The 11,504-nt window shown below is 36.7% G+C and overlaps 3 protein-coding genes across 8 annotated transcripts in view; 2 read left to right on the top strand and 1 right to left on the bottom strand.

The window, feature by feature from the left end:
* Positions 1-47, top strand: part of LOC122254359 (protein N-terminal asparagine amidohydrolase) — a 2,143-nt gene extending 2,096 nt beyond the window's left edge. The window contains exon 1 of the mRNA XM_043018018.2: positions 1-47. This exon is cut by the window's left edge and continues 2,096 nt beyond it. The gene's annotated coding sequence lies outside the window, so the exon portion shown is untranslated.
* The window catches only part of LOC122254360 (dnaJ homolog subfamily B member 9), an 8,451-nt gene extending 4,693 nt beyond the window's left edge, over positions 1-3,758 (top strand). The window contains exons 2-4 of one of the 3 annotated variants that reach the window (XM_043018021.2): positions 309-571; positions 706-905; positions 2,367-3,758. In XM_043018021.2, the coding sequence (XP_042873955.2) occupies positions 364-571; positions 706-905; positions 2,367-2,549 (591 nt within the window). In that variant the 5' untranslated portion in view covers positions 309-363 and the 3' untranslated portion in view covers positions 2,550-3,758. Of the gene's footprint in view, positions 1-108; positions 572-705; positions 906-2,255 lie in introns of those variants that run through there. The other 2 variants (XM_043018020.2, XM_086533494.1) reach the window with 2 other exon arrangements.
* A 1,032-nt stretch (positions 3,759-4,790) lies between these two features.
* The window catches only part of Vps13B (vacuolar protein sorting 13B), a 35,836-nt gene continuing 29,122 nt past the window's right edge, over positions 4,791-11,504 (bottom strand). For all 4 annotated transcript variants that reach the window (XM_043018022.2, XM_043018023.2, XM_043018024.2 and 1 more), the window contains 6 exons: positions 10,029-11,426; positions 9,677-9,847; positions 9,210-9,376; positions 8,635-8,841; positions 8,349-8,498; positions 4,791-8,219 (listed from right to left, as the gene is read on the bottom strand). In XM_043018022.2, the coding sequence (XP_042873956.2) occupies positions 7,992-8,219; positions 8,349-8,498; positions 8,635-8,841; positions 9,210-9,376; positions 9,677-9,847; positions 10,029-11,426 (2,321 nt within the window). In that variant the 3' untranslated portion in view covers positions 4,791-7,991. The remainder of the gene's footprint in view (positions 8,220-8,348; positions 8,499-8,634; positions 8,842-9,209; positions 9,377-9,676; positions 9,848-10,028; positions 11,427-11,504) is intronic.

Raw genomic sequence — 11,504 nt, 5'->3', positions numbered from 1 at the left:
AGATATCACAAAACCAATAATTACATTGAATAAAGTAATTGTTTCTATGACTATGATATCCTTAACCTTCTGTCTGATACATTATCTTTACATGGCCAAGGATCTGTTAAAGTTAAGTATGCTTTGTGAAGAGGTATATATTCCCTATCATTAAATTGGGGAAATGGATGATTAAAAGTATAGACAAATATCAGATATGACTTACAGAGTTTGTTGCATAAAAAAAAGAGATTGATAAGAAGCAGATGACTGTGGAAAGTAGATTTTATGGACTATAAATTAATGTCAATTGTTTCTTCATGTGCCAGGTGTGGAAACTAGTCTGGGATACTCCCCCTCCTGATCACAGGCAGACGCGACACCATGTATTCAATGTGGATAACTACGTTCCTGCTCATGGCCCTTGCTGTGCTGGCATCATGTGCAAAGGATTACTATGAAGTTTTGGGGATAAGTAGGAGCGCGACTGATAGGGAAATAAAGAAAGCTTTCCGCAAACTGGCAGTTCAGTACCATCCAGACAAGAATCAGGAGCCAGGTGCTGAGGAAAAGTTTAGAGAAATTGCCGAAGGTAATTTAATCATCATCTTTTTTATCTTTTATATAGAAGCGACAAAAATAGTGGTGAAGATATATGATTCCCCATTTGCAATTATTCCTGTGAAGGGACGTCTTTTTCCTTATTGGTGTACTGGCTATCCACAGCGTACGAAACCTTGTCTGACGAGGATAAGAAGCGGGAATACGACCACATGGGCCACGCAGCCTTCACTCAGAAGTCCAGTGGCGGAGGTGGAGGGCACCACAACCATGCCTTCCACTTCAACTTTGACGATCTGTTCAGAGATTTCGACTTTGACAACGACTTTGGGAACTTTGCAGACTTTGGAGGCTTTGAAGATTTTGTGAGTATTTTGCTTTTATTCCATGTTGGTGATTGCATACAAAGATCCAGGTCTACTAATTGAATTTGTGATATATTTGCTGTACTAACCATTAAGTGTTATTTGCTGTGTTGATGTCTAGTAAAGGAATATTGGCTTAAAATGAATTGTATAAGGTCTTATAATCTGTAGATTAACTTGTATTTTTACATATTTTATTTTGCTTTTTTACTTCTTACATTTGCCTATTCCTGCACAATACCATGTGATGAATATAAACTCTGTTTAGAGTATTGCTTCATTCATAAATTGCATGTCCATGTTACCTTGCATGTATGGAAATGGGTTATTGAGCTATTGCAACTAAGTAGATTTATGCTTTGCCATAGTAAAGGAATGCATGTGTATGTATATGGTAGAAATAGAAGATTCAGTATTATTGTTCCCCTTTTGTTGTTGGAAGTCGGCTGATTGTTGGACTAGTTATTGAGTGTTCTAATTTGTCATTAGAGTGTGCAGTAAGGCATTGTTTGGAATTTGTATGTAAATTTGTATCTTGCCTACTCTGTAATTCTATGCAGCATATTAAATTTTCAGTAGATTTAGAGAAATATAATTCTGATTAGTGTAAATATTCACCAATTGCTACGCACACTTTCTGCAATCATTCTGTGTAACTTTTGAAGTAGATCTTGATTCAGGGTGGCCTTCTGAATAGCAGGACTTGTGACTTACTGTGTTTGAACTGAGCTTAACAAGTTAAAGATATTAAATCATTATTAGTAAAGATCTTTTTGCTGGCATGAATGTAGCATCTTCAAATTTTCTGTATATTTTGCAAGGCCAGATCACTTTCATACTGCATTTTTTCTTTGTTGAAATTACAAGCTATTTATTCCTTCAGTTATGATGCCCTATTAACCAAATGCTAATTAGTGTTACCATATAATATATAGACTCCTATATCATACCACAAGTCTAGAAAATAATAGAAAACACTTGCATCTTAACCCAATGATGATGGTGTGTCACACCCATGTGACACAACTAAATACCCGATGATGGGGTGACACACCAGTGTGACGTTCCTAATGCAATATTGCATAGGCCCGGCATAGGGGGTTGCCACTTCTTGCCGGGCCTGTTGGGATTGGGTTAAGATGCCAAACTCAGGTTGAACAAATGATGAATTGTAGCCTGTCTTGGAAGGATCATACAAAACTTTGAGTTCAATACAGTACAGTATGTGTCAAACATGTGCTAAACATATCTACTATTTTTTCTGTTCAATAACTAATGAATATCTTATTAGGATATATTAGCTAGGAAATAGTCAAGTACTAGAATATGGGCCCTTTTCCACACATGCAGGGAGATGAATTCATGGACATCGACGACTTCTTTGGTGGAAGAGGAGGCGGCGGCTTTGGCCATGATGCCTTTGGCTCTCACGACTCATTCTTTGGGGGTGGCCACTTCCAGCATGCGGACCACATGAGGCGGCATCAGCAGGCCCACAAGAAGGCCCACTTTGGAGGTGGCCAGGCGCATGCATTCCACCAACAGCAGAGGAGGTTCTCGGGCGGCAGCAGTGGTGGAAGGACCTGTAGGACCGTCACGCAGAGGGTGGGAAACATGGTCACCACCTATACTACTTGTAGCTAAATTAATGTGTGATACTTGTTACCCATAGCATGAACCATAGTCATTATTCACTCATTTAAATTTGTATGTTTTCTTTCCTCCAGTGTAAATCTTTGCTTGGCTCCATGTTTAAGTAAGATTGTTCAAACTCATTCATTCTATAGTGACAGGTCATTCATAATCTGTCAAGGACAGATCTAGTCAGCTTTACATTATTTTGGGAATTCTCCCTTCTGGTTCCCCAATTTAAGGGGATATGATGCAGAAATTAGGCATTGATAGATGCATAATAGCACCCTTTATGGTTAACACAAGAATACATATCTCTATATAGTTATACCATTAGTAACCTAAAGATCCATGCATACTTCAAGAAATCTGTGGCACCAAAGGAATCAATGTTCTATACTGCCCTGAACTGCTTTTTGTTATGTTACCGATGTAATAGATATACTTTTTTCCCATTTAAATATAAGGATTTTATTTCTCAATGAAACATTATAAGGAATTTTAACTAGTCATACAAATACATAAGGGAAATAACATGTCATCTCTTCATTATTATTGTTACCATCAACCACATATATGATAACCAAATTTGTATGTAGGTTTGTTGCAGTATGTTCATGTATTCAGCCAGGATTAGCTTATTGGTTGCATAAACTATTTTGACTAACACCCATTTTGTTTTTGTTTTTTTGTGGATTCAACTGGGATACTGTGATATTGATTGGCATGATCATAGATGTGCCAGTACTTTTTTTTTCTCTGTAGCATACACAGTTCATGACATTTCATGTAATGGATTTAATGTTCCATTTTCTTTTTTCTTTTTGTTCTAATCTCTCACACAATTATTGTTTTGTCTGTTACTTGTCTTTCTTGCTTCTTTTGTTCCTTCTTTTCTTACTTTGTCTTGTGTAGAATATTCAGCCTATGTTACATGGTCTTCCATTTTTGTGATTATTGAAAGATTTAAATTGCAGGGGATACATTGGATTGTACTTTATTTAGATTTCTATGAAAAAAGTGTGTTGTGTATATATTTATAGTATATTTTCAATGGGCAGAAATAAATAGGTTATTACCAAGAAATGGTTATGTTATATTCTAAGAGTGTACCCATGTGTCTGTGATATTTAAATGCATATTTATCCACCATGTGGAGTTGGGAAGTTGGATTTGCAATATAATCAAGTTTTTTTATGAGAAATAAATATTTTCATAGCATACCTAATTTCCTTCATCCTTCCTTTATAGGATTTTACAGCTCTGACGAATATTAATATGTATAAAATAGGAATTTAACTATATCAGCAAATCTGTGTGCCTGTGAACTGTGTGTTTGTGTTTGTGTTTTTACACAGACACTGAAGTCCAACCAGGATATTACTTTATGCAGCTTGGAGTTTGGAGTGTAGAGTGTGAAGTTGACTAAATGAGCGATTCTTGACAGCAAAAATAGCAGTAAGTGACTCTTAAATGAGGCCAAGAGGGAAAAGGAAGTCAGAGTTTGACATATCAAGAGGATAATGGTTCAGTAAAAACTGCGTATCATTTCAGATATGTGTCTGTGTATTTTGTGTATCATGGGAACTGGACCCTGTTTTAAGTTTACACATCTCAAACATTCTAAGGCACATTTTCAGCAGAAACAACACTGGTTGTCTATTAATTGAAGAAATGAAGGTTTATATTTTCACTATATCCTCATTTTCTTTCAGATTCCCATTCATATAATTCACACACTTAGCAACCTATGATGACTTGGTATAAGTGTATCTACAGATTATGAGGCCATGTCCCCATGGGCAGGCTTTGCTAAGCACACTTGTTTGATGTGGTGTCTGAGATGGAGAACAAGGAACATTGTTTGATGTGATTTCAGATACGGAGAAACAAGGGACAAAGATTCATTATTATTACTATATAAAAGATTGAATGGCAAGAATTCTAATGAAGTAAACTCCTTAAGAACCTGAGGACACATTGCTTGCAAAACTTTTGGAAGAAATGTAAATACAATTGAACAAGTTTAACCCACACAGGACGGGTGGTACAGCATGTGTACCGCGCATTCAAAAGCCCAGTACATTCAAGGCTAGAATTCCCCCGTCGGGAATGGGTTAACAAACAATTTTGTTTCTAAGCAAACTGGATATAAAGGCTACAATGAATACTAAATTTTTGAATTGATAAAAAAACTAGCAAGAAAGAAGTCAAGCCTTCATGCACTTAAAAGGAAGTTGCAAGGCTAAATAATTTTCAATCACTTTCTATCTTTATTCCAAGTCCAACACAAGTGCAATAATATAATAAATACAAAAATCAACTCAATTCTTTACAAATACTTTTATACATAAATGTAGTACATCTAATGATATTTAAATCAACTCTGGAATTTTGGTACATCACAGGTATTTAAACAAGATTGAAATCCCTTTCAAGAGTAAGCAAACTGTCACTTCACATGAACATTAATGACAAAGATCCAAATAAAGAAAGAAACCTTAATGTAGCCACTTCTCTAAGCTCAAGCATGTTTGTAAGAGCTCAACTATTAGGTTGCAATAATGCTGTTCCTTTGTATCTTCTCATAATCACGGACTGTTTACTTTCTTTTTTAGCAGTACACTGAAAGGGTAACTCTCTGCAGTTTTGTACATGGTGATTTATATGCTAATTAAAGCAAGGCATTTAGACAAAAATAAGGACTGAATTGAAGAAAAGTTTCAAATTACAGTCTAAAAATTGTCCCAAACACCTTGATGCAACAAGATGCAACAATAAACATTAAAAGGATAAAGCATCAAGCACCACCGAGTGCTATAACTACAATGACATCCACTTTGCTGAAACATATCAATACCACATACAAATTTTGACTTTTCTTCTGCCACAAATATGAAATTGAAATTTGTAGGCAAGATGAACAATCAATGAAACAAATGCACTCAAACAAAATATTAATCACAACTGATACGAAAAGTAAAATTTTTGATGTCACACTAAGCATATGACTACTACAATGCATCTTGAATTTTGCATGAAATCCTTTGATGACCACAATCTCACATGATGATAAAATTGTGGAAAACAAACAACTCTAAATAACTATTCATATTCTTATCCTTTCTGGAATTTATAATAATAAGTCAAAATTATATGAGCTTTTATGATTTTTTTTTGTTTTCCTACTTGTATTACCCTAATACAGTTAACCATACCTTGATAGAAAGAAAAGGTGACTACAAACTGGCTTAGCTTCTTGGAGAGTTCACACCCTAAGTCTAAACTAATCCTAAAATAATCTGATTGTGTCATAAAGGAATCCAAAGTTTTTTTTTTTCTTTTCTTCTTCAAACCAGATTCCAAGCAGCTATGAAATTTGGATCAACACCTTTCTCCTCAGTGTAAGCATGTCGTGGCATTGTGGCAACACTAGCATAGGAAAATTTATCAAACTGCACTATCTACTGAACACTCCATGTCAAGAGATCAGAATGTCATACCTCATAGACATGAGAACTTCATCAATTGTACCAAGTCCAGAAAAAAAACAATATTAACACTAAAATCTATTCTTATTCACTACACTTCTCCTAAGACAGATACACTTTTTTATTTATTTATTTATATATATATATATATATATATATATATATATATATATATATATATATATATATATATATATATATATATATATATATAATTGTCAAAAAGTATCTATTTAACATAGGTCAAATACTTTTTCCCTTATATATTCCATCCCATATAACATGAGTAATTACAAAATACACAGCACATTTTAAAAAGACTTGTATATAAAATATAATAAATATTTCATACATTCTATAGGAAGAGCATTAAACACCTTTATAATGAATGCCCAAAAGTGGCATAATTGTGCACTGATCTGTCATGCTAGTCAATGTATTTCTGAGCAGGAGACCATCTCATCTTACACATTAAATAAATCACAGTTAAATGTATATATATATATATAAATATCTCTTCTTGTATATATCCCTTCAAATAGTTTTACAAAATATCCTGATACAGAATCACTCCTCAGATTGCTGGGCATTCCATATTTGGTCAGATAGTGTGTGGAAGAGTTATATCTGCTTTGAACCTATGTCTAATATAAACCAAATGTTCACAACACTGGTTCCAGATGCTATAACTTCCTATTTACCCATAGAACCACTGTTTAATATGATACATCAAAAAAATAGATTCATGGTCTATTTCATTCCATTATGTTTCGAACTTCACCGCGGTACTCCTAAAAATTTACTTTCATATTCCCAGAATTCTTTAAACACCTAAACTATCTGAAATGTTAATAACATTAGGTAAGAGGGCAATGAATCTTTGTTACTTATTCCATCAAAGCTAGACTATGAACAGAGACCCTCATAAATTCTGTAAGGCTAACTCAACTAAAAACCTTTGGATTGTATCACATCTAAGCCCACTTACTACTTCCTATTACATGAGAGCTACTTTATTTCCATGACAAAAGAGCTCATTTGCTCCAACACATTTATATAACAGGGACAGAATAATCACTAAAATAAATAGAAAGAAAGAATAATGAATCATCTGTAAGCAAAAGGGAAAATAGCAATTGCCGTTTTACTTTTTTTTCACATGATTCCCCATTCTGTATAGTTTTGAAATCTGTAAGAAAAACAACCACAACCAAAAAGGAAAACCCTATGGTGAAAGCAGTGAATGAAAAGATACAGAATATGCTGCCACTATTTTCCCTCACATTACGAGGCAGCACATAAGGAGTGCTGGAGACTATATCCCCAACCTTTCCATTTTGATGAGTTGACCTGAAGTTGAATGGATGGTTACAATGGATGGAAGGAGAAGGTACATAGACATTGGACATCAACAAGATCAATCACAATCTAATGGCATCTTTACGTTGTGTTACTAGTGATACACCTCAACTATTTCTTCTTACAGATTTTCTTCATGAGGTCATCAAATATCAATTACAACAACCTCTTTATAGGAATTTATCTTTAAATTTGGTAAAACAATGAATACAAAACATTATAGAATTGTTATTAAAGCTACCACTAAAGCAACAACAATTATATGCAGTCTCCTGATCATCTCTGAAGGACAAAACAACTCCATAAAAGGTGGAATCCCATATGCACTAACTTCTGGGGTAAGAGGAAAAATGAATCAGCCTGAGGAAAATTAAAAATAAATAGAAATACTGCTTTTGTGTGAGAATACAAAGTAAGATGAGTGAAGATGAATAAGGTTTTCTTTTGGTTTTCCTCAAAATCTCCTCTTTAAAAAAATAACTGAATAACAAAATTCAATGAGACAACAGTGAGAAATCAAAATGCCCAAAAATGAACTGCACTTCTAAACCCCCACAACAGACTCACCATTCATGAAAGCATCAACTATTCTCCTTTACACTTTTCACACTATAAACCCTCTACCCTGACTAGCTCTCGCTGCAATGTTGATGGCGGCCAACACAGCAGGTCTGAGGCGAGGTGACACATAAAGCTTGATCCGTGGGGGATTGCCTGACGGGTGGTCCCCTTCTTCGGATGAGGCTGCTGATGAGTCGAGCCCAGCGTCCATACCCTCACTGCAAGTGCTTCTCACATAGTCAGCTACTCGCTCTGGACAACCACTGACCGGCTGCAAAGGCCATACAAATAACACATGAAATTAGGAGGTAATAAGAAAAATATGAGAGATTCGTGATATTAGTAAAGTGCATATCTAATACATAGCACTGTAAAAATGGAAAAAATAAATATGTCTGACCTCCATATCTGAATTTTGAGGCTTGGGCTCAGGTTGAACTTTCTCAATGTAGAAGAGCGTTGGGTCACTAGGGTGTGGACGCCATGTGACCTCAGCCAGAGGAAGGGCGTGCTGTTGAGCATCTTCTTCCACACTTAAGATGAAGAGTACCTGATATTGTCATACAAAAAATAGTGATGAGAATAGCAATTCTGAAAGGTATATATGTATAAAACAAAAAACAGTATAAAAATTCATGACACCACTCCAGTACACCACAATTCAAAGACCCTTCAGGTAAACATACCTGTGGTGTCAGTAATACAGTGACAGGAGTGTAAGTTCCTGCAGCTGTCAGATGAGTTGCATCTACAGCAGCCAACACAGCCTGGCATTCTTGGGGCAGCGCAGCAACAAACTTCCAAACCAACTTCAGTGGAGCGTTGACCTCCATGCAATGCGGCTCCACTAAAGGGGGGAAGCGAGGAACTTGCTCACGGTGCCAGCCTGCGCCCTAGAGACAAGAAAAGTTTGAAAATAATGAGTCTATTCATGTAAAAGCTAAATTTAATTAATTCCTACCTAATAATTTATAAGCCACTGAAATGTCTATTTATTTTATATGTCTATTTATTTTATTTTATTCTATTCTATTTCATGTGTGTGTGTGTGAGTGTGTGTGTGTGTGTGTGTGTGTGTGTGTGTGTGTGTGTGTGTGTGTGTGTGTGTGTGTGTGTGTGTGTGTGTGTGTGTGTGTGTGTGCATGTGCGTGTGCGTGTGTGAGTGAGAGAGAAAGAGCATCACCTGATATTCATACAATCATATTAGCACAATAGCAATGATGTCTTTATTGCAGAAACAATATTTGTAGGATAGATTTACCTGAAGCAATCCCTGGCCTGTGTGGACCAGGAGGTCAGCAGCACCTCCTATGGGCTTTGTGACTATACCCACCAGCCCTTTGCCCACTCCTCCCACCACACTCTTGGCTGTTAACCCATCATTCATGAGAGCTTGCATAGGCTGGTGAGCAAGTCCTCCAACAGCACCTAGAGAAACCAAACAACATTATATATATATAAATACATAAATATATAAATATATAAATACATAAAAACACATTATTTATATATACATACATATATATATATATATATATATATATATATATATATATGTAATATAAATAAATAAATATATATGTATATATATATATATATATGTATTCTCTTAACACATCAATATACATTTTATCAATGCTAAGATTGAAATAATCTATTCTCATCCCAAAAATGAACCCCCAGTAAGTAAACATTAGTAAACTTGGGTTCAAAGAGTGCTTGTCTTACCCAGTAATGATATTCCAAAAGCAGACAACCCTTGCATCAGTCCATGTGCAAGGCCAGATGGTTGGTAGCGTCGCCATGCCTCACTGCGATCAGCATGGTCTTTGTCCAATGATAAACGCTCCATATTGCGAGCCACTGAGCTGGCCAGATTTGTAAGGGAGACAACGGTTCCTAGAGAAAAAAAATGGGAGAACATATTGTAAATTAGTAAATTCCATGCTTGTCAATACCACTCTTTTACCATTTGAATCTTTTGTGTAACTGAAAAATACAGTCCACTACATGACAATGGGAGTACAAAGATCTTCATTTGTCAGAGGTTAAAACAATTATGGAAGAAAAATATACAAACCTGCAGTAAGATGTTTAACCAAGGACATAGAGCCATGTGTCACACCAGCTATGAATGCCCAGGGACCCTGTAGGATCCCCTCATAGGGAAGCTGTACAAAGTCCTTGATTCCAGATCCAACAGTCCTGGCAAATCCTCCAGGGTTTCCTAGCAAGTCCAGAGATCCAACAACCCAGCCAGCTCTTATGAGTGCTCCAGACAAGAAGTGCATTGTGAGATTATGACCCAAGCTGTAACTAGTCGTCATAATGTCCATACGCTCAAATCCTCCAAAGCTGAGTGGTGACTGATCCAGAGCAATGTAAAGCTTGACTGAGGCATGGACACTTAGCAAAATCGAAATAGGGTCGACAATCAGGTGACTCATGTGGATGGGGTATGTCATGGCATTTGACTTGACAAGGACCTCACGGGGTAATTTCATGACAATGGGTAAGTTTTCCTCCTCTTCATTTTCGTCCTTTTCTGCAATCATGTTAGACACTTTGTGCTTGGAGGCAGGAAGAAATGAGGCAAGAATGTCCATGAGGGAGTAAAACACTGCATCTTCAGCGTAGAGTGTTATAGGCTTTAATCTCATGTGGACGGAATGTATGCACATCTTCGTCGGGGACCGTTCAAGAACCAGGGACATGGTATAGAGTGCATTATTATGAGAAATTTGGATTGCTCTCTCAATGGGGTCTAACGATGAGATTCTAGGAGCAGACTCTGGATCCTGTCTAATCAGTATCACTGGAAAGTCGTATTTGCCCACTACAAAGAGCTGATTGTCAATTTGGGCATCACCAACAAACATTATGAGCTCAACGCGCTCTTTCACTCGGTAGTCTAGTGCACGAAGCTTCTCTGACAAGTCAATTTTGGGCCTCAAACTTACTATGAAGTTATCAAGCGTGACTCTCATAATTTCTGAGATGTTCTCTTGGTCACTGACATCATCCTTCAGCACCAGCACCACCTGTGTACACATAAAGGAACAATACACAACCATGGTTGATTCAGGGTCCTTTTCTTTTGGGGGAGTGACGGGATCGAAGGAAGGCTTCTTCTCTTCCACATTACCAACTTCTCTTTGGGGTTGTTCGTTTGGAGTGGCAGGGACATCTGGGGGGCTGGCATTCTCCTCCTCAAAGACCAGGCCTTCCTTCTCCTTCACGGCCCTTCCCTTGTTTGAGGAAGTGGCCACTCGCCCCTTGGATGGCTCTGCTGCAATGCGACTCCTGATGTCTCTTGCCGAGACCTCCACTCTGCTGACTGGGTCGATGAAGACGTGGACTGTATGACCCACCTTTTCAATGCGAACCTTCACATCTCCATGGCCAGGAATGCTCACAAACTGATCATAATGCTGCTGAATATCCACTCCCTGACTCCACAAAACCTCCTCTGATTCAGCTGCAAAAATAACAATGAAGATGATATTAATGATGTTAACAATAATAAAATAATTTTAATAATGATAATAATAATATC

This window comes from Penaeus japonicus, unplaced genomic scaffold (genome assembly GCF_977035675.1).
Source record: "Penaeus japonicus unplaced genomic scaffold, GWHDUDI00000001_assembly GWHDUDI00000039, whole genome shotgun sequence".
Lineage (NCBI taxonomy): Eukaryota > Metazoa > Arthropoda > Malacostraca > Decapoda > Penaeidae > Penaeus > Penaeus japonicus.
The sequence above is the reverse complement of the archived record's forward strand: the minus strand, read 5'-3'. Positions and strand labels throughout refer to the sequence as shown.